The 23,903-nt window shown below is 50.2% G+C and overlaps 9 protein-coding genes across 9 annotated transcripts; 5 read left to right on the forward strand and 4 right to left on the reverse strand.

Moving 5' to 3' along the window:
• Positions 1-3,753: 3,753 nt before the first annotated feature.
• Positions 3,754-5,378, forward strand: sakA (mitogen-activated protein kinase HOG1; the record flags this gene model as incomplete). The annotated part of the gene is made up of 9 exons (XM_046085597.1): positions 3,754-3,809; positions 3,872-3,919; positions 4,013-4,142; positions 4,218-4,261; positions 4,321-4,420; positions 4,480-4,836; positions 4,898-4,976; positions 5,037-5,220; positions 5,282-5,378. 9 exons carry the CDS (start codon positions 3,754-3,756, stop codon positions 5,376-5,378), a joined length of 1,095 nt encoding a protein of 364 aa, XP_045941560.1.
• An 893-nt stretch (positions 5,379-6,271) lies between these two features.
• LDX57_003950 (putative Avl9 protein) lies at positions 6,272-9,367 on the forward strand (the record flags this gene model as incomplete). The annotated part of the gene is made up of 10 exons (XM_046085598.1): positions 6,272-6,333; positions 6,582-6,686; positions 6,768-7,010; positions 7,077-7,104; positions 7,162-7,225; positions 7,283-7,362; positions 7,418-7,589; positions 7,643-7,683; positions 7,734-7,871; positions 7,922-9,367. 10 exons carry the CDS (start codon positions 6,272-6,274, stop codon positions 9,365-9,367), a joined length of 2,379 nt encoding a protein of 792 aa, XP_045941561.1.
• A 1,097-nt stretch (positions 9,368-10,464) lies between these two features.
• Positions 10,465-13,135, reverse strand: culA (cullin culA; the record flags this gene model as incomplete). Its single annotated transcript, XM_046085599.1, has 6 exons — positions 10,465-10,653; positions 10,715-12,612; positions 12,690-12,760; positions 12,827-12,843; positions 12,932-13,001; positions 13,086-13,135. The coding sequence occupies 6 exons, from the start codon at positions 13,133-13,135 to the stop codon at positions 10,465-10,467; spliced, it is 2,295 nt and encodes a 764-aa protein (XP_045941562.1).
• A 1,049-nt stretch (positions 13,136-14,184) lies between these two features.
• On the forward strand, positions 14,185-14,718 carry LDX57_003952 (cupin domain-containing protein; the record flags this gene model as incomplete). Its single annotated transcript, XM_046085600.1, has 1 exon — positions 14,185-14,718. One exon carries the CDS (start codon positions 14,185-14,187, stop codon positions 14,716-14,718), a length of 534 nt encoding a protein of 177 aa, XP_045941563.1.
• A 311-nt stretch (positions 14,719-15,029) lies between these two features.
• LDX57_003953 (phospholipase D regulator) lies at positions 15,030-15,781 on the reverse strand (the record flags this gene model as incomplete). The annotated part of the gene is made up of 2 exons (XM_046085601.1): positions 15,030-15,054; positions 15,114-15,781. The coding sequence occupies 2 exons, from the start codon at positions 15,779-15,781 to the stop codon at positions 15,030-15,032; spliced, it is 693 nt and encodes a 230-aa protein (XP_045941564.1).
• Positions 15,782-15,822: 41 nt separating this feature from the next.
• Positions 15,823-16,344, reverse strand: LDX57_003954 (uncharacterized protein; the record flags this gene model as incomplete). Its single annotated transcript, XM_046085602.1, has 1 exon — positions 15,823-16,344. The coding sequence occupies one exon, from the start codon at positions 16,342-16,344 to the stop codon at positions 15,823-15,825; it is 522 nt and encodes a 173-aa protein (XP_045941565.1).
• A 779-nt stretch (positions 16,345-17,123) lies between these two features.
• Positions 17,124-18,093, forward strand: LDX57_003955 (mitochondrial K+-H+ exchange-related family protein; the record flags this gene model as incomplete). Its single annotated transcript, XM_046085603.1, has 3 exons — positions 17,124-17,560; positions 17,648-17,703; positions 17,762-18,093. 3 exons carry the CDS (start codon positions 17,124-17,126, stop codon positions 18,091-18,093), a joined length of 825 nt encoding a protein of 274 aa, XP_045941566.1.
• A 377-nt stretch (positions 18,094-18,470) lies between these two features.
• Positions 18,471-19,916, forward strand: end3 (cytoskeletal adaptor protein SagA; the record flags this gene model as incomplete). Its single annotated transcript, XM_046085604.1, has 3 exons — positions 18,471-18,710; positions 18,867-19,098; positions 19,177-19,916. The coding sequence occupies 3 exons, from the start codon at positions 18,471-18,473 to the stop codon at positions 19,914-19,916; spliced, it is 1,212 nt and encodes a 403-aa protein (XP_045941567.1).
• A 451-nt stretch (positions 19,917-20,367) lies between these two features.
• IRC5 (putative SNF2 family helicase/ATPase PasG) lies at positions 20,368-23,199 on the reverse strand (the record flags this gene model as incomplete). The annotated part of the gene is made up of 4 exons (XM_046085605.1): positions 20,368-21,227; positions 21,285-22,023; positions 22,074-22,907; positions 22,990-23,199. The coding sequence occupies 4 exons, from the start codon at positions 23,197-23,199 to the stop codon at positions 20,368-20,370; spliced, it is 2,643 nt and encodes an 880-aa protein (XP_045941568.1).
• Between the last annotated feature and the right edge of the window lie 704 nt (positions 23,200-23,903).

Raw genomic sequence — 23,903 nt, forward strand, 5'->3', positions numbered from 1 at the left:
AGAGTGATGAGCCGACGCTAAAAAGGGTAGCTGGTCGATCGGGGGGGATGATGTGGGAGAGCGGATGGGATCGCGGATCTCGAGTGAGATAATGTAAGCAATCGGGGGGTTGCAAAGGTTAATGTCGGTCAGGAGGGAGGAGTCAGTAGGAGTAGTAATAAGATTAAGAAAAATAATGAGAAAGGCAGATCAGAGACGATATGGGGATGATCCGTGACCCGGAAGATAAATTAAGTCGTTCGTATGGCGGTAATTACTTATTATTATGGCCTAATAGTGTGGGTGTACTTAATCGTCATATACGTGAGGAGACCCGTTTGGAGAGTGGAGAGGGCGAGAAGACCCGACAGAAAGAGAGAGGGAGAAAGAAAGAAAGAGAGAGAGAGAGTGGATTACATAGTTAGTACGGAGTACATACTCGTGACCTGCCCCAGTAAGTTCAATACGGATACCTCCTCCGTACTTCCCAGACTTGACAACTTTGACACTCGACGGCGTAAACCCCGTCTGGACTGGCCTACAGATTAGCGGACGCCACAAGTTCATCATTGAATCCTCTCTCTCTCTTTCTCTCCCCCTCTCCCTGCCCAAAGGTCCCAGTCGATAACATTCAATAGTAAGTGCAACGAGCATGTTAATAATGCCAAACAGAATTCAACAGTGCAGATGTAACAATCTCATGCATCTCTGACATGCTCAAACTTCAAACAAGACCTGCCTGGCCCTGAACCTTCTTGTACTACCTTGGGTACCCGGTACATTTTCCCTCCCACCGGGGCGCAGATGCGCTGTTTTGGGGAATGTCAAGACTGGGGCTATGTCCCTCGACCCTCTTGATTGGAGAATTGCATCCTCGGGGGTGGTCGCGCCGGATCTAAATTTATTCACCTGCGTCCCAATAATAATTAGGCCCGCGGAGGCTAAAGAGAGAAAAAGAGAGAGGGAGGGAGGGTAATACAGCAAGGGGCATCGCATCTCTTCGCTACGGTGTGGTACACGAGTTTCACGTGCGTGGGATCGAACAGATAGTTTAGTCTTTTTTTTTGGGAGTTATTCAATATGAAAGAAGAAGAAAGAGGATAATTATTCCCATACGAAGCGCCCAAGCTGGGATTATGATTACACCGTATTACGTACAGTGTCCGGTATCTTGGAAGCACCAGTACTTGATGTGCAAGCCAAGAGGGCCTCGAGAACTACTAATCCCAAAAGAAAAGGCAAAGAAAGGGGGAGGGAGGTCGAGGAAAAAGCTGAATCACATCCCCGGAATAAGGGGTGAGGAGCCCGGAAAGGAGAAGAAGCATCAAAGAGAAAGGCAGGAACCATCGTCAACTTGACACCTCATTTTGAAACTGATATAGTACCGAGTTCTTTGTTGTCGAAGGCGCTTGGGCCCGCCGACTTGTTGAAAGAGGGGAACTAGTGCTTAGGGAGGCTAAAAGGTACAAAGTACCTGAAAATAGGTTTTCTTCGGGCGTTACTGTGTAGCCTACCAGTTATCCCGTCCTGCTGGCAGACATGGTTATACTGAGGATGGAAATCTGACCGGAACCTAAAACCTTTGGTTCAAGTAATGAATGACATGATGGACAGTTGTACACGACCCGAGGTGGGTGGAATATGCGTGTTGGATCGCGCCCCACAAATTGATGATGAAATTGACGTATCCAGTACTGTAGGAGGCTAGGAGCACATCTACGGAGTACACTTCTCGGGTGCAGTGAGGGTTTACTCCTGCATTAAGACGCTATAGCGGAGTGGTTCGCATGTAAAAAAATCTGACAAGAACCACAATGTATACAAGAAAAGATATGCCAGGTACGGAGAACATACATACACATTCTCAGACCTGCCTACCACAAGAAACTTGTGGAATCCTAACTCCCCTAACCTGTGACGATCAACATCAACCCTTACACAGGTCACAGTCCACCCAGCTTTATGTTTCTCCGGCTGAACTCCCCGGACCCGGGGAGCCGGTACTCTGTGACCTGGCCTTTTTCAGATTGGCATTTGCATAGAAGCCGGATTCCCAAAAGAGCACACCCTTTCCTCTGTAGTCGAGTCCCAAAGGGGTTATCTAAGAACGATTCAGTCATAGACTTGGAATTTTCTGCGCCTACCTCGGTGTAGTTCTTTGGGCAAACTCCGTAGATCTAGACAATGAATGAATCAAAAATGTATATGACATATCACCAAAGACTAGCTATCTTATGCGCATACTGGATTAGAATTTCTTTCATATTATATGGCATAAACCTTGGAACGTATCACCGTCACCCAATGGTTGCCATTGCTCTCCATCAGCCCGTTCTGTGAGAGCAGCATCACTTACTTCCCAACGTAAGATCTTACAGAATGCTTGATTATAAGATCCGCATGTGGCTTTACTATGTTCCTGAGTAGACGCAAGATTGCCACACATTAAAAATAGCAGTTGTCAAGGATGGTGTGGGTACACGTTCTACACATACAGCCCGGATTGTATCTGACAATCTGCAACGAACCCATCTAAAGTTGACGAGGAACATCTTGCATGGGCAGTGATCCAATGACCGAACGCTAACTAGAGGAACGTGCTTATTATTTATTGTGGAGACAAGGGAGCCGAAGATGCTGAGATCACAGAGATGACATCCCTAATGAACATCAAGTAGTAGGAAACGGAACACCAGGAAGACCACAGAAATGTAAGAACTCCAACCCCAAATGACTCCAAATAGTTTACTCGACACAATAATCTTAGTAAAAAATTAAAAAGGGTTGGGCATTATTGGGGTTCTAGTCCGAGACGAATATCCCTTCTCTCCAGTTCCCTGGCATGGGCGAACTATGATATCATAGCGCGGTCACTGCCTTAACCGCGTTAAGTTAAACTTGGTCTCGATGGATTTCGGGGAACATGGATAATAGCATGTTTATCTCCAAGAATCCTTCTAGTACATTTATTCCATGCAACCCTGCAAGACCCTGCCCAAAGATTGCCGGTGTCCTAGCGACAGATGATGAGCTGTACACCTGAACAGAGTGCAACGACGGTTGGACCTTGGCTGGAAGCCTTTCAGGCTCTCAACTAGTATAGTACTGCATGTTCTCTCGAATACACTCAAGTTATAGTGATCCTTTACCTTCTTTGAGAGAACATATATATAAAGAAGATAAAGAGATAAAAGAACCGAACACTAGCAAGGCCAAGGGGATGTATCGTGCCTTGAAAGTTGAAGCAAATCCGACCGACGGTTAGATAAGCCAGTTCATACTGACTTGACCTCGTAGGGTAAATAATAGGAGGAGAATAAATTGGAAGCAAATTCCAAGAAAATTCAACCAGAGGACTCCAGGGAGACCTCTTCCAACCAATGCCGCGTGGGCGACAGAAATTGCATTGCGATGGTCGCGGACGTCATCGGTCTTGAGGAGAGCCTTGAGCCGGAGACTCGAAGGGACGCAGCAATTTTCCCCACACACCCTCCTCCTCTCTCTCTGCTGGCCGCCACCGACGGCTTTTGCTTCCTCTCTCTGCCGTCAGCGTCCCTGTTATTATTATCATCGCCTGGCCTCGCTTTTTCTATTATCCCCACCCTCCTATCTTCTTTTCCCTTTTCCCTTCTTCTTCTGGTTTTCCCTTTCGCGTCGACGCGAGATAATTTAAAAAAAAACCCCCGTTTCTCAGCCCCTCCTGAATTTCTCCCTCCTCCCCTCCGCAAGCAACACTCCCCTGGGCTGTGGTCTTCCACCCGTCCGTGATTCAAAATGGCGGAATTCGTGCGTGCCCAGATTTTTGGCACCACTTTCGAGATCACCAGCAGGTATTACCTTGAGGGTTTCCTCTTCATCATCGCAACAAGCTAATCGGTCGCTTCGTCGATAGGTACACCGACCTGCAACCGGTGGGAATGGGGGCGTTTGGACTGGTCTGGTATGGCTGAGAACCCCTCACTTTGCACGGCACCCCCCTGGTGCCCCTCGTTAGGCATCGTGGGCTGACACGCAACCCCACGGAGGACAACAGTTCCGCAAAGGACCAATTGACTGCGCAACCGGTCGCCGTCAAAAAGATCATGAAACCCTTCAGTACGCCGGTGTTGTCCAAGAGAACGTACCGGGAACTGAAGTTGTTGAAACATCTGCGCCACGAAAATGTCCGTCCGCCACCGCATTAACACACCTTCCCCCGCCATCGTCATATAAGTACTAACCAACCCAATTCCGAGTAGATTATCAGCCTGAGCGATATTTTCATTTCCCCGCTGGAGGACATGTATGCGGTCCGGTCTTTTTTTTGATTCGGAAGTTTGTCTTGCTAACTCCCTGCGATAGCTACTTTGTGACTGAGCTGTTGGGTACCGACCTGCACCGACTTCTGACCTCCCGTCCGTTGGAGAAACAGTTCATCCAGTATTTCTTGTATCAGATTCTGGTGCGTGACCGCGACAGTTTACTCCCCGGGTTTCTTGGTCTGTCGCTAACTGGCCGCAGCGAGGGCTGAAATTTGTCCACTCAGCAGGCGTTGTTCATCGAGATCTCAAACCCAGCAACATCCTCATCAACGAAAACTGCGATCTGAAGATCTGCGACTTTGGCCTGGCCCGTATCCAAGACCCTCAGATGACCGGCTATGTATCGACGAGGTACTATCGCGCGCCCGAGATCATGCTTACATGGCAAAAGTACGACGTGGAGGTGGACATCTGGAGTGCAGCATGTATCTTTGCGGAGATGCTGGAGGGAAAGCCCCTGTTCCCCGGAAAGGACCATGTCAACCAGTTTTCCATCATTACAGAACTCCTGGGTACCCCGCCGGACGACGTGACCCAGACCATCTGCAGTGAAAACGTGAGCACGATGCTTGTCCCAGACACAAACGCGCCCAGCAAATCGCTAACAACTGGTTTAGACACTGCGATTCGTCAAATCGTTGCCCAAGCGAGAGCGCCAGCCTCTCGCCAACAAGTTCAAGAACGCCGACCCGGATGGTACGTGTATCACCTGTTCGTTGAAGGATTATGGGATCCACAGCAACTAATATCATGTAGCGGTTGACCTTCTCGAGCGAATGCTTGTGTTTGACCCCAAGAAGCGAGTCCGTGCCGGTGAAGCCCTTGCGCACGAGTATCTGGCCCCCTACCACGACCCGACCGATGAACCCGAGGCGGAAGAGAAGTTTGACTGGTCATTCAATGATGCTGAGCTACCAGTGGATACTTGGAAAATCATGATGTGCGTATCTATCTCCATGCCAGATCCTTTCGATTGCTCTTTGCTAATGTTTGGTTGTTAGGTACTCCGAGATCCTCGACTTCCATAACATTGAACAAGGTAACGACGCTGGTCAAGTTCTTGTCGAGGGAGTTGGGAATGGCCAGAGTTTTGCATGAGAGGCTTGAAAATAATTAATATTGCTGGCAAGAAACATGCCGACGGTGTCGCGTGATAATGAGGATATCCTTGTCAGCCTACGAATGCAGTCCCAAAACGTCGCTGCCACCCCTTGGTTTTCTTCTCCTCTCATTCTTATCTCATTGCCCTCATTCTGAGGTGTTAATGAAATCGCAGTTGGGGACTTTTCTGGCTATTTATCCTTCGACATTTACTAGAGTTGGGACGAAATGCTTTTCTGTAACACGACCGCATGTTTTCTTTTTTTCTTTTCCTTCTTCATTTTCTCATACATATTATTTTGTCTGGTCCATGACTGATGACCATGTGGATTTCTCTTGTGTTGTTAGCCTCTCCTGATTGAATGAAAGTGATAGATAAACTGTTTATCTAATAATGGATCGTTGGGACTTTTTTTTCCAAGTTTTCTGCTGTGGCGTCACCGACACACCTTAATCTACTTTCCCCCCCGCAATCATTCGAAAATAGCATCCAGTATCCACCACCACGGCGTATTCCCATTTCCCAATCCCTTGAGGAATCGGATTCCTTCAGCCCTGATCGTCCCTCGAATACATCATCGGCCCCATTATTGGCTGCGGGGCGAAGACCATCGTCAATCAATCTCCGACTTTGTCACCGCCCGCCGAGGCTCCAGTCTGCTGCAACTCATTTCCCCTGGTTTCAAGGCGATGGAACCATTCTCTCGACTCTGGGGTCAACGGGCGATTGTTTAGTCTTGTCGCACGTGAGATCACGCCGGCTTTCCTCGTGTTTTCGTGTTTTTCCTTTTCTCGCTTCGAAGGGTGCCCCCCTTTCTCTTGGAAGGCATTGGCCCTTGGACGTGTCATTTTTTTCGAGTCTCAACTATATCGCGGACGGAATCTACGCCATGTCTCGCACCCCAAGTGGCCAGGAGCCCATTGTTTTGGTAATAGATTTTCACCATGCGAGGTAAGTGACTGCCAAAAGGGAATCTGTCGGCGGAGGCTGCACGAGAAGAATGAGCATGTTCTATGCATTCCTCATCGGTGCCCCTGCCTAATTGACTGCCTTCCTTGCGACTCATTTCGAGGAAACGACCCCCGCCCTCCCCTCTCTCTTCAACCCCTCAAACACCCCTAGATCATGGGATGGCCTGTCCTCCCGTCGCCCGGCTAGACGATCGACTAACCTCTACCGTCTCTTTTATCACAATTTAGGGGCCCAGAAATCGAACTATGCATTGGAGACGATGGAACCGATCCTGCGGTGGAGAACGACTGGTCCCTCTTGCCGTTCATGGCGCTATCGGACGGTGCTCATATGTACGATTCGATCTCCCTCCGTATCACCGGGGACCTTGAAACACTGCGCCCGGAGTTATTGACGCGATCTTGATCTCTCAGGTCGACCGAGGAGTTCTCGTACTTCACCCTCCGCCGCAAGGAGACCGCCACCGAACCAGCGACATCTCTGTTTGGCATTGCCTGCTCGAGGCAGATCGATTCAAACATTCTCACCTATCGCCCGCCAGATGTGACCCGGTCTACAGTGCAAAAAGCAGTGGTGGTGATAACGGATACCCCGCAGAGCTTGGGACAGCTTAGGGAGAAATTGTCTATGGTGACATCGGCTTGGTTCGCCCAGCGGTATGTTATCGGTCAACGGCATGGTGTTGAGATGAATGCGGGCTAATACGATTCGCATAATGATAGGGACTTTTCGGATATTGACATCTTAAAGGTGGGTTCGAAGTCATTGCATACTATCTGGACGGGCGCTGACGTGGAAATGAACTAGAAATTCCGGGAGAACTTGGTAATCAGTGTGAAGACAAACGAAGCGTCCAAGGACCACACTTTTGGTAAGAAACAAAGTACTGTATCATGATTTTGGGACTTGCTATGTTAACTTGCCGAAGGACTTTCTTTGCGGGAAATGATTCACGAGTTCAAATACCAGACTCTGGTTCTGTTCAAGGCTCTACTCCTGCAGCCCAAGGTGCGGATCTTCCGAACGTACATGCCATTTTCCCATTTAATCTGACCGTCTGCAGATGCTATTCTTCGGCTCAAGATGTGAACGTCTTTGCATGATCCAATTCTCACTGATCTCTTTGATCCCTGGTCTTATGAATCGCCTGGAGGATTGCGCCGATCCAGCTTCCGACACGTATGCGCAAACTGTCGAGAAGCCGACTTCTCTAAAGACAAGCGATAGGAATTCTTGTATGATTCTGACGATGGTGTCTACGCGTTGACAGAGATGCTAATCCATGCAGTGCTTGCATATATGGGTTTGCCATTGCAGATTTTTGGAAAGGTTTGTGCTAGATCTCCGAAGAAGTCGATACCCTTCTAACTTTTTCGAAGGGAAGCATGTTTGGACCTTATACACCTCTACAGCAGCTGGATCTGCTGGCAGACGATGGAACGAAATCATACGTTGTCGGCTCTACGAATTCGCTCCTCCTACAACAGAAAGATCGCTACAGCGATATTCTAATCAACGTAAGAGGGCAGCCTAATGTGTCGCCTGTATATAACTAACTGTGTTATAGCTCGATGAAGATACCATCAATATCTCCAATCCTACTCTTCGTACCGCATTGGCTCTATCGGTTGCTGACAGACGCTGGATTGACCTTCTTACTTCCATAATTAACGACACGTGGGATGAGGCGCACCCGCAGCAGCCAAAGACCCACGGGTACATGGGGTCCGAAGAATTTATCCGACTCCAGTTTGAAGAATATCTGCTTGCATTGCTTGCTTGCATGAAATATCACGAAGATTTGAATTCTTTTAATGCTGGGGATCCAGGCCATAAGAGCAGAGCCCAGCTGGAGGCATTCAACATCGAGGGCGATCCGGCCTTGGAATTTAACTCCGAGTTCCTGACGCTGTGGCAAAACACCCCGAATTATGCCCTATTCAAACGTTTGACTTCTGACGCGCTCTTATTCTCGATCGTTGAGCCCCGCCATCCATGTGCAGGCGGCCTGACGATTGACGACGTCCAACGTCGGCTATCGCAACAAGTCGCCGATCTTCACCTTGATGAGCGAGTGCGAGAAGGCCGTGAAGCTTTCAACAGGCATCTGGGCGCGGGCCAGAAGAAAGTGAGCGCCGCATTCAATAGCTTTTGGAATGACATTGAGTCGATGCGGGAAGCACAACGGAAAAAAACCGAGGAGAAGGCACCCCAATCGCAGCGATCCTCAATCGATAAAGGCTCCTCACCGCCATTTTCGCCCTCCGATACAGCGTCGGTTACTTCCACCAGTGGCTCGTCTTGGTTTGCCGGCCGCAAAGGCCCCCCTGTGGATGTCACGCAGGCCCAGACATCTGTTAGTGCAGTGGGTCAGCGCGCAGGCGCATATCTCAATTCGTGGACAACATGGGCCAGCGAGAAGCGGAAGGAGTGGCAGGAGAAGAAACCTTCACCGTCCTCTCCGTCCTCTCCGGCCTCGATCAAGTCCCCATCAACGACCACATTAGCCAGCGCAACGGAGACCACTGATGCCGAACGAGGAAGACGGGAGTCTATGCAAGCACAACGCAGTGAGGATTCTCATTCCTTGTCCCGTAGCGGAAGCCGACGAAAGAGATGGAGCAACATACTTCTCAGACGAGAGAGCGGGGAGTTCGGATCCTCCTCGCAGAAAAAGGATGACGCAAGTAGTGAAAACAACGATAGTGAAACCGTCTACCCGAGATCTCCCTTGTCAAGAGAGGCCTCTATTCTCGGCGACGACATCCCAGATCCGGCAGACCTGCGAGCTAGCGAGTCCACAACCCAGCCGGAGCCCAAAGCGAACGATCTCACGACAACTCAGATTCCTGAAGAGGAGCCGAAATCGGCCCCAGCCATCCAGAGAAATCTTACCGATGCCTCCAAGGACGCCCCCGAGGGTCAAAGCAAAGCTGGCAGTGATTCGCTTCCCCAGCAGCGAACCATCAACGAAGAACCTGTGGAGGACCCCAGCGCATCTGCCAACAAATAAGAAATTGGCTCGGTAGTTCTTCATCCAAAGCACAATGAAACGGCTCCTTATTTCCCTTTCCCCTTCAGCTGTACTGGACACGACGTGATGGCTGCTTTGACGAAAAGATCTCTGTACCAACTAATTCTAATATGCATACTAACTTCCCATGAACGATGGTCTGTTTGTGGTCGACTCTTCTTGTCCGTCCCTCTGTTTACGCCCTTTCTTTTTTCTTAGGGGGCCTTGATACCCCAAGGGAGGACCAAGCCTGTACACTTTCCTTTTCATTTTGTTCTTTCACTTTCATCCTTGTATTTGATTAACATCTTTTTTTATATAACGCCTGTCATATTGTCGATCTACATAACGCATATATCTGACATTGGGATCCTTATTGTTCTCTTCCAGGGCAACAGCCTGTGGCATATTTTTATTACTACCTGCTCACTTAGCATGTTTTAGATCGTGATGATCACATATACAGTCAAGAATCAAGCAATTAATTGATAATCAATCTACTTCTTCAAAGACCGGTCGGTCATCGTTCCTTGATAACTTCTATGGTAAAATAGTATCTCTTTTTCATGTCAGATGGAAGAATTAAACGAATAGAACAAACCCTGGGAAGATATAATAACTTGGGAAAAAAAAAAGTCCAACAAAACGAGTTCATTTTTGATTGATAGATTGGGTTATCGTTTGTCCTCATTAGCGCTAAGATTAGAGAGAAGAAGAAAAAAAAAAGTCCAACAAAACGAGTTCATTTTTGATTGATAGATTGGGTTATCGTTTGTCCTCATTAGCGCTAAGATTAGAGAGAAGAAAAAAAAAAGCGAAAGAGGAAAAGTGATACCAGGAAATCCGGTTTCTCCTATATGGAAGGCGTTGAATTTCGTCGCAGGAGTGAGAGTGAGAGAAGCATGAAGGACTAAATTGGAAATGGATGGAGAAGAAAATAAACAAGTATGAGAGGTTTTGGCAAAAGGTAAAAAAGAAACCATGAAAACTGACGCTAACACAAGTTGATGTGAGAGACCAAAGGCTGGATGGATGGAATGAATAAGATAGTGTATAGGAAGAAATCGGAGGGAGGTTGGGGGTAGAAGTAGGGAAGATTATGCAATGTAGGCTATTTCGTCGCCATCCAAACGCTCTATATAGTCCTTCTCCATGAGAGCCTCGATATTTTTCTTGATGTCGGGAACCTTGGGGGGGAAGCGGGATTTCACTTGCTGGATCACCTCTTGGACGAGCTGGACGTGTCGCATCTTCTTTCGCGATTTCATAATACGAACGATGGCAGACTGTTGAGACGGAACCAGTTAGAATTATGTGATTCTGAGGGATGCAGATGGTCAAACGTACCTGAAGCAGCAGCTTACGGTCCTCCTCTATCGTCTTGTGCGTGTCGTCCGATTCGACCTTCTGCTCGGACTTGATCTGAATGTTTAGGTTCACTTTGATCTTCTTGTGCTTGAAGTTGTAGTTCAAGGAGAATGTCGTCCCAGGTCCCGGTTTGGAACCCTCTGGGCCAATGATAAGAACTTTGGCCTTGAGGAGGATACCCAAGTTTGGCTCGAGGATTTCCGGGGCGAGAGACGTGGCCTTTTGAATATCGGAATATTCTAGAGTATCATTTTCGTTGAACAGCAATAGGATACCCATTTGGAAGGTTGACACCTGGAAAGTGTAGGGAACTTTGGTGTTCTTGATGTAATTCGTCTTGATTTCACCCTTGCACAATTGCCAAAGCCAAGTCAACTTGCGACCGTTGTGCTTGTCGAAATAAAAGCTTTGGAAGCGTTCGGCAGTCTTGACAATTTCCGGCGGTGCTAAGAAGTCCGTCGAGGGTGCCTGAAGGGGCCAGAATCCAGTTCCTAGGATCTGGAAATGGGTATCGACCAGCCTCTTCCGATCGTCGTCGTCCAGTGCCCTCTCCTGCCAGTCCTTGTAGCTGGCGTTGAGGTCCTTCGAAATTTGAATGTCCTGGAACATACGCTGCAGCTTATTCGTATATTCGAAACCGCAGGCTTCCTTGAGTTTGCTGATCATACTGGTTTCCGCATCGTCCGACACCGAGCTGACATGTACCAATCGCTTGGCCAGCATTTTGGAGTAGAATTTCTGGAACACATCCTTATCTTCAATGTACTTGAAGACAGTCATGATTTGTACCAGCATCTCTTCGACCTCCGACTCTTCGGCAGCTCTTGACCCCTTCTTGAGCAATGAGTCGGTGTACTTGGCCAGCAGCTCCGGCGACTTCGTCGAACTGGAGGCACAGATCTTATTACGGTTGACGAACTCTCGGCACGCGTTGTCCAAAGATCGGACAAACTCGGACTCGCCGTTGAAAGCCTCGTTCACCAGACTTTGGTACCTGGTGTGAACCTGCAACAACGCATCCACATACATCTTGGGCTCAAACGCCTCGCCTTCCGCCGCAACCTTCTCGACCGCAGCAAGGCCAGCCTTCCTGACATGCGTCTCGAATTTCGTTCGCAAAGGGTCCAGACCTTCTTTGATGCGTGACAAGAGTCGGTACATACGGGCCAGGTCGTCCTGGCGCTCATTATCCAGAAGAACCTGAAACTCGTCCCGGAGAAGCTCGGAATGAGCAGTGACAAGGACGTCCAAGCATGTATCCGTGAGATGCTTGGAAATATCGGGGTGCAGGTACAAGCCAACACGGGCTTTTTCCTCGTCAAGACGGGTTTCTGCCTTCTTCATGTATTCAACCACACTGTTCTCTGCCACGAATTGCCGGGACTCGTTTTCGTAGTAGTTTCTTGTGGCGGTGATGAACGGCCGTTCGAAATAGAAGCGGTAGACTTCCAAGGTGGACTTGGTACTGTCATTCTCGTCCAGACCCAACGAAACGAATGAATCGACGATACTCTTGATCTGAGATTGTTCGATGGTCTCGCCGTTCCGCTGCTTTTCGACGAGATTCAAGACTGCTTCCATAACCTTGTCGTGAACCTTGAGGAAGAAATCATCCTTCCACTTGACCAAGTGCAGAGTATAAACGTCGTATACGTTCTTTTTGCCCTCATCAATTTCCCGTTTTACCCAGTGACGGTTGAGGTATCTGAAAAGGTGGTTTATGTACTTGGCCGCAGTCGTATAACGAGACCATTCGCGGATGTAGAAGGCAAGCAGCGCTTCTTCGGTATGACCTTGGGATTCATTATGGACCGCATCGAGGTGACGCGAAAGGTATTCCCCTAGCAGCTTGTACAGCTCCTCACCTAGTAGGTGTGCTGCTGATTGAGTTAGCCAGACCACGCGGGCTTTCAAGAAATGATGGATATGTGGAGAAGAAGGGGAACGAACGTACCACCACGGTGTGCGTTTAAGCTCGGGTTACCTCCGACTGCCTTTTGCGACGTGCAAAAGTTATGAACCGCGCTGTGATCGGTTTAGTAAACGGCTGAGAACCATGGCAAGTGTTTGATATGGAAGCTTGCAACGTACGTATATAAGGCCATGTACTAAGCAGGGAAGCCAGAAACGTTAGCATGGTCACCAGACATTCGGGTATTTGACAAAGAACTGAACGAAGGGTGTTGCCACACTTACAGTCTTCATATCCACCCCGTCCTCCAACTTCAGCATCACGCTGTCGATGCCCTTTTCCAAGAACGTCCATCTACGCGACGTAAGTATTATTTCAATGACGGAACCGCGCTCGATCACCTCGAGTTACGGCGTTCCTGGAATCGATTAAACCCACGTTTCATCAAGATCGTCCTTGTGAGGCGTCTGCGGGATCAAAGGAGGCATATTGATTTTATGGGCGCGTATGCCGGAGATGAGACCACGACTGTCAAGCGATACAGTGTTAGCGCCGAAGATGAGTTATGGCCCCGGGGGGGGGGGGGGGGGGGGGGGGTGGAGAATGGACACGCCGCGAAGGCGAACTTGGGGATTTGACAGGACAGGAGGGGGAGACGAAGAGACAAACAACAGCAGGCACCAGAATTCAACGTACGTATGGAGCTGAGCTTTGCTAAGACAACAGCCCTTCAAGTTCGGCGGTGGGCGGTTAAGGCAGCGGCGGCGATGATTCGCAAGGCTAGTACTAGGTAACCTTACGATCGATGGGAAGGGAAGGAGACTGGGCACAGGAACGACAGAAGAGACAGACGAACAGACGGACCAGGAAGACCGCCGGACAGCACTTTCAAACGCAAGACCCGAGACTGAGACGGAGGGCTCGAGAGGGTCGGAGTGAGAGGATGAGAGGAGGAAACGAAAAGGCGAAGGCGTTGCGTTGGGCGGTCGCCGTGGGGGAGGCTGGCTGCCCGTTGCGGCAGGCGGTCAGGCAGCTCCATGGCCCGGCCTGCCTTCGTCTCGTGAGGGATCGGATCGGCATCTGATCTGGAATGAAGAAGGTATCGGAATGTCTGTGGGGAGCAGTCAGTACTGTTGCTCCTCTCTCTTTCACCCCTTTCGCGGTGGAACTACAGTAGTGCAGCGTTGGTCGGTGATGTTTTGTCCGCAAGCAGCGACGCGCCGAATCCCCCCCCCATAATCTACGCTCTACTCAAAGAAGTACGGAGTATTTACTGAGTATTAACTACAGGGCCCACAATCCATCGGTTTCAGGTCCATGCTCCAAGCAATCTTCTAGAGCCAATCTTGAATCGCCGGAAGCCCCCAGCAGGGAAAAAACAGTCCATTCTTGTCCAACCGCCTGAGCCCATCCGAACAATGACGTCATGATATACATCCCTTGACGAGACCGCGAGATGCCCAGAGCCTCGGGCTGACCAGCTTCAATCTCGAAAGTACTCCATCTTCTACCCTGATTTGACTGCGGGAAACCCGTCATGCCCTTCATTTCTCCAGCTGATATCAAGGTCACGTCCCGTCAGATTCCCCGATGGGACCATATCCCTAACACTTCCATTCACTCCAAACCCCTCATGATTTACCATCAAGCCTTCAATGCATCGTCCAGTGACCTCGCCGCTCGGTTCGAGGAGGTCGGCGAAGTCATGCCACAGTGGGTCTATAGCATGTACAGACAAACCCACTATCACAGCACAACCCACGAGGTTTTGGGCGTTGTCGACGGCCGCGCTCGCCTTTGTTTCGGCGGAGAAAGGAATCCGGATCGCTTCGAGCCGACCGTCGAAAAAGGCGATTTAATCATCGTCCCCGCTGGCGTGGGCCATCGATTGCTTGAAGATATTGGGAATGGACGGGAGTTCACGATGGTTGGGGCCTACCCCCGGGGCAAAGAATGGGACATGTGCTACGGGCAGCCAGGCGAGGAAGACAAAGCTCGCAATATCCAAGCGTTGGATTGGTTCCAGAGGGATCCGTTGTTTGGATCCGATGGCCCGGTGACGCATGCTTAGTACGACGGCGCTCTCCTTCTATTCCAACGTGTATTTTGATATAGTACTTGTACATTGGGTTGAAATTGCAAGCTCATAGCGCAGTATCCAAAACATTACCAGTGACCCCAGCACCAACGGACAAAAAAAAAAAAAAAAAAAAAAAGAAAAAGAAAGAAAAGCAAAAACAGAGAAAATAGTAGGTATCACAAAGAGAAAACAAGTCATGTACTAAGAAAAGGGCAACCAAAAGAAAGGGCAAAGAAAGAATAGAATATTAAGGAAAGACCGAGCCCTGCGAGGCAGACCAACACAGTAAACAAAAATGACGTCTAGTTGGCCGCGCGATCTACCAGTCTATTTAGGAGGCAATAGTTAGCATCGCGGTTGGGAGAAAATATGAGTTGGAATCCTACCTGAGGACGCTAATAGCAAATGTTGTAAGCCATGCCAATAAAGCAATCAACAACACAGATGCGAGGGCTATCTGTCGGTCGCATATCAGATCATTCTTAGGAGTGATCTCTTGGTTGATCTCTCCAACGGTACAGGCGCCACTGATAGTCGACAAGGACTCGAACGCCAAACTCAAGTTGGCCGAATCGAAGACGATGAAGAAGATATCCAAGAGAACAAGCCGTGCTTTGGCCGAGGGGGAACGTAGACCCAGTGGTTTAGCCGTATATTCGTCCCAGGTGATGTAAACGAGGTAGACCAGAGCGACCGCGTCGACGATGATGGCCATCAACGCGGAAGGGCCCTGGGGATGGACGTATTCCTGGGACAAATGCTGGATCGAGCCGCCAAGGGCCAGAGCAGTGAGGGAGAAACACCACACGGTGAGCCGGAAGATGAGCGGGACGATCGGGCTCTTCAGAAGAGTGTTGTGGAAGCGCTTGAACCAGATTTCCCTGCGCCGTTTCTTTCTCAACGGATCTTCAGTGTCTTCGCATTCCCATGACGCGCGCTGTCCGCGCCAGGGCTGCGAGTAATCGCCATGGTTTTCGTTCAGCCATTCGGGCGTCACAGACTTCTCTTCCACACCAGGCTCGCGGGGATAAGCTATTGATTTCGAAAAATTCATCCAGCGCGATTCGCGACGAGGGGATATAGCACGTCCATCCTCTAAATCGCCTCGATCTGCGAATGGAGGGTCCGGCCGTCTAGTCGCATGAGGCGAATGATTGTGCTGCGCAACGACGGCTTCATGGGGGCTCGAAGGCAATAAACGCGACGTGACAGAAGCCTCTGTTTCATCTTCCGGGTACTCGACAGACCGAATCCAAGCTGCCAGGGCATCGACATCGGTAAGCGCTTCGTGCAGAGAGGGGGTTCCTTTCTCAATTGGATTGACCTACCGGGAAGGGTCCTCGACGCTTTCTGTTGCTGTGGTTGCTGTTGTTGCGGATGAACCACCCCGTTTTCCATTTCCGATTCCTCCGGAATTTGCGACATGCTAGAGAGCTGGTCCATCGTACCATTTGGAAAAGGCTCCGTGGGCAGGCGATCGCCGTGTTGCCCGTTCAGAGCGAGGGCGGACTGTTCCGAGGTCCATTTTGCAGGAGACGGAATCCCCGACGGTCGATTATCTAAAGAAGGTTGGGAATCTGGAGACTGGAGAAGCGAATGGTCCACATCCTGTGCCATTGCCTCTCAAAGTTCAAAGGTGGTTCCGGGTAAGATTGCGTCGGGCTGTCGGAAGTTGTGGGAGAGATCGGACGGATCCAGTCTGCATCGCCTCATTTCCTTTCCCTTTTAGGCGGAGGGGGTACAGGGTTTCTCTGGAAACTGGGTCGAACTTGGAACCTTTTGAGAATGGTGCGACGCCGAGATTGAAATTTCAGGCAAGGAACGGGCGACAAACATGAGGAGAGACTCGGAGGTTAAAATGAATCTGGAAGCTTAAGTTTCGAGGAGAGGACGGAGGTAGCTGGTACTTGCTGGCTTGTGATAACCCGCGCCCATTCCGGCGTACCTGCGACCTTTCCCAGACCATACCGTATTTTACCCCTCAGATCGTGGACACTTTCATACAAAATGGGGAAGTAATACATGTATTGTACCCGTAATAAATCCAAGCAGAATGACGTCTCTCAGTTCACGGACGACGGAATATCCACATCCACACTACTATTATCAAGGCAGAAGAGACGACCGCAGAGAGCGACACCACCCCCTCATCATAGGACCTTGGAGTTGCTCCGTACTCATCAAGGAGGAATGTTTCTTTCGTACGCTTTCTTCAATCGGTTGTTTCGTCTAGTCGATCGATAGTTCTCCCTAGCCAACAATCCCTACCTACCTGTTTTCTCCGTCTGCTTACCTCCCAAACGCTATCGACTCCAACTTCCGGATTAAAGCAGAAGAAAAAGAAGTATAACAATACCAGACAGAATCAAGGGGGGAACCAAGGGTCTTTCGTCGCTATGCGACTCTTCATCATCCCGATCTCGACTCGACGAGCTCTTATCTATTCGCGAACCTTCAGCAAGGAAGTCTCGAAGAAAATTTCCCTGACCGATCGGATCACAAGCAAGGTCGCCCAGACCTGGGCTAAATGGGAAGAAGCCGATAAAGGCTGGAAAAAACATCTCGTCTCCTGGGGCAATCGTGTCCAGCAGCGGATCCCCTTTGAAGAATGGGGACTCAAGAGTATCCCTTCTCTCAATGCCCAACAGCGACTCGACCCGTCGCATGGGTCGAAGCAGGTGGATGTGCTGTTCCCGGGCAATGCGATCAAGGAGGAAAAGCTTCAGACAATATTGCGGGCTATTGCCACTGAACGGCAAGATCTGCATCGCAAGAAAATGTGGTGGAGCTTTCTTGCAGCCCCTATAACGGCCCCGATTGGATTGATTCCTCTGTACGTGTGAAAGATTCCCATATGATTGCGCTGTCTATCTCTCGGATACTATGATGGCTAACCGGTGAATGTTCGGGGTGCTTCTAGAATACCTAATGTCCCCTTCTTTTACCTTGCGTATCGAGGCTGGTCGCATTGGCGAGGTATGTCGACCTCTATAATTTGGCTTCCCTCTACATTGTAAGCTAACGGACCAAAAAGCATTGAATGGCTCTAGACACCTGGAGTTCCTGGTTGAGAAGAACTTGCTAAAACCGGTCTCTTACCCCGCGCTTGAACAGTTGTACGCGAAGAGAGTCTCGCGCGCATTAGAAAATATCCCTGTCGGAAAGCCCATTCCTCAGATGGTGGAGGATGTGGAAAACAGCAAAGACACACTTCTACTCCGCATGACCGATGCCAAGAAATTGGCAACGATCCTGGATGCCCCGGAGCTGGCCCTGGAAGCAGAACGGGCCATTGTACAGGTCGAAGAGCAGTTGCGGATACAGAAGAAGAAAGAGGAAGAAGAATCTTCAAAGAAGGAGGTATGAATAGTCTCCATCTGCTCAGGAGCAGTCGCATTCCCCTGACTTGAACGGCTGGCAACGGACTTGACACATACAAGGTAAATCCTCCACTTCCGCCCGTGCAAGCGTAGAGTCGTAAATGATCGGGCCATGTATTATACACCAATTGCAAATCAATTTATCAATACTCCATAATCATCGCAACTCCCAAGTATATCACGGACCGGGCCATCATTGATCCGATGATGCCTACTGCGGGCTGCCCGAAACGGTTAAATGCACACCTGACTGAACACCTCCATCATCACGAACACCCCCCATTACGGCCTCCTCCTCTCCCGCATCTCACTGTTGGAGTAGATTCACCGCGCAAGAACGGCAGCCGACACGCCAATTTCACAATGTCAACCAAGAAAATCGAGCAGTGGGAAATCGAACGATACTGGGAGATCTTCGCATCACTAGCCAATGGCCAGCCGCGTTTGAACAACTCCCAAGCGGCCTCGGTGCTCAGGAACAGTCGGCTTCGCGATGAGCAACTGGAAAAGGTCTGGGATCTGGCTGATGTCGACGGCGACGGCGAATTGGATTTTGAAGAGTTCTGTGTTGCCATGCGATTGATCTTTGACGTTGTCAACGGCGTATGTCACCCCCCTACTGCTACTCCGGAGTAGATTCCCGCTCCGCCCCGACCAAGTACATGGCGATTCGAGTTACTGTTCACTCGCAAACACTTTTGTTTTCTTTGTCATCCACCGAATACGGACCGAATATGCTGAGTGTTAATGTCTTAAAAGGAACTTCAAAATGTCCCCGCCGTCTTGCCTGATTGGCTCGTCCCCGAATCCAAGGCCCATCTCGTCCACGCTACCCGTGCTCTAGGGAGCCAGGAGCAGTTCGAACGGATAGAAGATGAAGATGAAACGCCGGGTCTTAAAGATGGGTTTGACTGGTACATGAACCCAGCTGATAAGACCAAGTACGAAGAAATCTACTCCGCCAACAAGAACCACCGCGGGGAAATCGCATGTACGTCACCGCATTCGATACACCCCTATTTTTGACACCTTCCCAATAGCTGACCATGACCTTCCTTGTCTTGTCTAGTCGAATCATTACAACCCCTATACGATTCTCTCGATGTCCCCGATACTGATATCCGCTCCGCATGGAACCTGGTGAACCCCTCCGCGTCGTCGTCGATCAATAAAGATGCCACCCTTGCCTTCCTACACATCCTAAACTATCGACATGAGGGAGTCCGCATTCCCCGCTCCATCCCGGCTTCTTTGCGCGCCTCGTTCGAGAACAATAAGATCGACTACCAACTTGACAATGCGCGTCCGTCGCAGAAATGGGGCTCGAACGGAGAAACGGAGACACGCTCTGGCCGGAAAGCCAAGTTTGGTGATACGTACCTGAGCCGACTGGGCGCGGGCGGCAAAACGTCCTACACCCCCAAGGGAACGGATTTTAGCGAAACAATTCAGGACGAGGAATGGGAGAGGGTCCGATTGAGGCGCGAGCTCGCGGAGATCGAGTCCAAGCTTGACTCCGCTAGAAAGGCATCGGAAGGACGAAGGGACCAGCCCAGGAACGATGGTCGACCCAACTGGGTTCTGATCAAGAAGGAGGCCCTGCAGCTATTGGAGTACAAGGAGCGCGAGCTACGGGAGCTGCGTGAAGGCACGGGCCGGTCCAAAGAAGGTCAAAACGTGGAACGGCTCGGGGAAGATGTCAAAGCCGTTGGAGAGCAGGTTGAAGGGCTAAAGAGCCACCTTGCTCAACGGAAAGAGGCCCTCGCCGACTTGCGACGACAGGTTGAGGAGGAACGAGTATCTCGGTAGAGCATCATTTGGAATTCCTTACCCCCAATCCTTTTTTTGGTTCCTGTATCCCATATTTCCCATTCCCTTCCCACTTTTCTTGCTTCGTGGGAGTCTGTCTCTGCTTATGACGCTTGTCATTTTGTGTATAGCCATTTCTTTGGCGAGGAGCATCAGGCGCTAAATGGATGTTCTCATGTCTTTTCTTATTTTGAATGATTTAAATTGATTAGAGGATTCACCCCATCTGCTCCTGTTTCTTTTACATATCAGGGCAGACACTTCTAATGTACAGTACATAATATCCTCCAGAAAAACATAAAACAAGATTCCAGCAGGCTCAAAAATCACATATAGCAGTACTCCAAACATCGGCGCCAACAAACTCCTTTCCAACCAGGTTTCTATCTTCTCGATTAATGCAGGGCGTGTCTATGATGCGACGACAATTGAAGGAATTATATTGGTCAATTCACTTCCCAGCGATCTGAGCCATTAGGCCACCATCTCTTTTCGTTTCCACGGCCAGGAACGCCGGTCCGCTCTGGTCCAGGCCCTTCTCAGCACGCACATACGCCTCTTCGCTGCGATCGGTCAAAATGTCAAGGTCCTTTTGGGACAGCAGCGTGGAAGAGTCGGCACCCGCTTCGAAGAGTTCGTATTCGTCTTCCCCAAGGGCCTTTCTGAGATCGTCGACGTCGTTCTGGTTCATGCCTGCGCCGCTATCCAGAAGGTTCTTGAACTTACCCTTCTGGATGACGAGCTTTTCCAGGCGGCGTTTCGAGTCGGCTTTCTCAAGCAGAGTCTGTTCGACGGTTCCCTTCGTTGCGAACCGGTAGACGATCACGGGCTTGGTCTGTCCGATGCGATGGGCCCGGTCCTGGGCCTGGAGATCCTGCTGCGGGTTCCAGTCGGAATCATATAGGATGACGGTGTCTGCGGCCGTCAGGTTGATGCCCTGACCGCCGGCACGCGTGCTGAGCAAGAAGAGCTTGTATCGAGGATCGGTGTTGAAAGCCTTGATCTGGGCCTGGCGGTCAATCTGGCTGATGGCGCCGTCGATGCGACAGCAGTGCCAGGAGTGAAGCTGGGTGGCCCAGTCCTGGAGCAGATCTAGTTGGGTCTTGAATTGGGAGAAGATGAGGATTTTGTGGCCCTTTTTGAGAAGACAGGGCACTAGGCGGTCTAGAAGAAGCATTTTTCCCGAAGCAGTGACAAGCGATTTGTCGATAGGTCCATCTTCCCAGGGCCAGTAGAAGTTGTGCGGGGAGTTGCATGCTAGACGTGCTTGCAAGACGGGGTTTTGCATCTTCTTCTGCGCAATCTCTTTCTCTGAATTGGGTGGGTACGTTAGGATCTGATTGTGAATGTCTGGGGAGCGCGACTTACTTGCGAGCTTGATCGTCTTCGCTCGTTCGATCTCTTCTTCCTCGCTCTCACCCGGGCCTTCGATATCCAGATCATCTTCGATGCCCTGCTCGAGTCTCTTTAGTTTCGCATTGAACTCACGGTCACTCAGTTCTTTGTAGGTCTGCGGCCCTCGGTTTCTACGAGTAGATCCGGTTGCACTGGCAGGAGTAGAACCGCGACTCGACTTTAAGCTCTTACTGGGAGTGGTGTAACCGCTGCTATCAGCGCTACGTTTCACGCTTCCTGAGCGCGACAGTCTCTCATTCCGAGCAAACAATCTTTCGCGGGCTTTATCCTCGAGGTATTGACGCCCTGTGCCATTCAAGATCTCTCGGTACAGATCCTTCTGCTCAGCCGTGAGAGGTGCGTATAGAATATATTCGCGTTTCTTGGGCAGAGAGTTTTCGACATCCGTTTTGACGCGCCTCAGAAGGAAGGGCTTTAGGATGGAATGCATCGTGGAGACCAGATTGCGCTTTCGTCGCTCGACGACATCCGTCTGACCACTATTGTCCAGCATTGAGGAGAAGTCAAACCAACTCTGGAAACTGTTGAGATCGTTGAAAATCTCGGGCAATAAGAAATGCAGCAGCGACCACAGCTCGGTTATATTGTTCTGCAAAGGCGTGCCGGTGATCAGTAGTCTGTTCGCGGAGTTGTAGGTGAGCAGCTCTTTGATGAGCCGGCAGTTCATATTCTTCAGACGGTGGCCCTCATCCTGTTTTGTGCTTAGCAACCGGTCTTGTTGTTGAGTCCTTCAGTACATACCACAATGATGTAACGCCATTGGTATTGCGAGAGAAATTTCCGATCATTCATGGATATTTCATAGGAGGTACAAACCACCGGGAAATCCATGTCTCTCTGATTCCTCGGGTTCATCAGCTTCCTCCGGAGCTTTGCACGCTCGTCTTTGCTGCCATGATATAGCACAGTCTTGATATCAGGAGTCCACCTTGCAAATTCATCCACCCAGTTGCTCACAGTACTGAGCGGCGCAGAGATCAAAAAGGGCCCGGAGATCTTCTTCTCCTTGAAGAAGGCAATCAGAGAAATGGCCTGGACAGTTTTACCAAGACCCATCTCGTCCGCCAAAATTCCGCACAAGCCGTTCATCCAAAGGGACTTGAGCCATTCCAATCCCTCCAATTGATACTTTCTCATCTTACCTCCCGTCACCAAGTCCGGCTGCTGTGTGGCAACAAGTTCCTGTCCGCCCAAAGCCGTGGGATTCGCTTCATACTCATCTGCAGCATGTTCCAGAGCCTCCTTCACCGTAGGGTTATCTTCCGACACTTTCACATCCGCTTTCTTGAAGTAGTTCGAAATAGCATTGCCGTTCGCAGGGGCGGCCTTCCTGCCTCGCCCTCTTTTCGGCCTTTGCTCTGTCTGTTCATCGGTTTCTGTCTTCTCGGCAGGCGCCATCTCGTTCGTCGTACTCCGCCGCGCACTTGTGCGCGTCTCGCGCTTTTGGGTGGGTTCCTTGGAGGTAGCGGGTTTCTTTTTCGTCTCCGAGGTTTGCGGCTTCTGTTGCTTCGCCGCTTCGAGTCGCGCTTGTTCCTGCTGTTCCTTCATTCGATCGGCCATGATAGCTACAAAGACCTAAAGTCACATGTGAGAGCAACGATCAGCAACTCAACCTCCGGCTTCCTCAATGGCGACATGGTTTGGGGGATGAACGCACTTCACTGGATTTCAAAAGGGTCATTAGCGCTTTCGACCCGGAGTCCATCTCCTCGGAATCTTCAGGAGCGTCCATCTTTTCGTCCGATGTGGGCTTGGTGTCCCTTTCGCCGGCGTCAGTCGCTGGCGACGAAGGTTGCGTGGAGTCCTGGCGCAGGGCACTTTCGCCCTGGGACTCCGCCAGGGTAATCGGCGTGTCGGGATTAGACATGAGATCGGATTTCCGGAGACAAGTCTAGATCCGCATAACTAGCAATGCAAGGTCTAGTTAGGAGGGTGTTAGCAGGGGCTGGTGAAAAACCCTTCTGGGTGGCGTAGATCGGTCACCCACCCAAATCCTATACAAAGGACCTGCAGCGCAATGGTAAGAAACTAGCAACAAAGGACAGACGGATGACGCCAGTGCCAAGAGTGGAATGGTTCGCTCAGAGCGATGCAAGTGAAACCGTTGATGCGGATCGCGTTTGACGCAAGTCTTTGTCGCCGCCGACGCGGTTTTTCGCGTTCGACGCACGGACCACTTTTAGATTGAACTCCGTTTCCTCCACTTCCGCTTCTTCCTTCGTTCCTTCATTGCTACATCTTTTCATCGCGTGGGAGTCAATTGCTTGAAGAGACCATCCATCAGAGCTGGAAATGCTAAAACACGCCGTGAAACACTCTTACGAATGTGGACAGTATTATCATAATGGCAATGCACCTGGCAGATGATTACTCCCTACTATATCATGCTAACCCAATCGTATCACTCTCGGAGCATACTAGTACAAAGACCCTAAAAGGATCCTCGCAGGGAAGCACGGCAGATGGACGTATCTGCTCCTATCTGGAGTCAGTCACAGAGCGGCAAAGCCTTGTGTTCTAGCGGATTTCTGCCTTCGACCGTGCCCTCGCTGGTAGCATGTGGATGCGCAC

Source organism: Aspergillus melleus (genome assembly GCF_016097325.1).
Source record: "Aspergillus melleus strain CBS 546.65 chromosome Unknown contig2, whole genome shotgun sequence".
Classification (NCBI taxonomy): domain Eukaryota; kingdom Fungi; phylum Ascomycota; class Eurotiomycetes; order Eurotiales; family Aspergillaceae; genus Aspergillus; species Aspergillus melleus.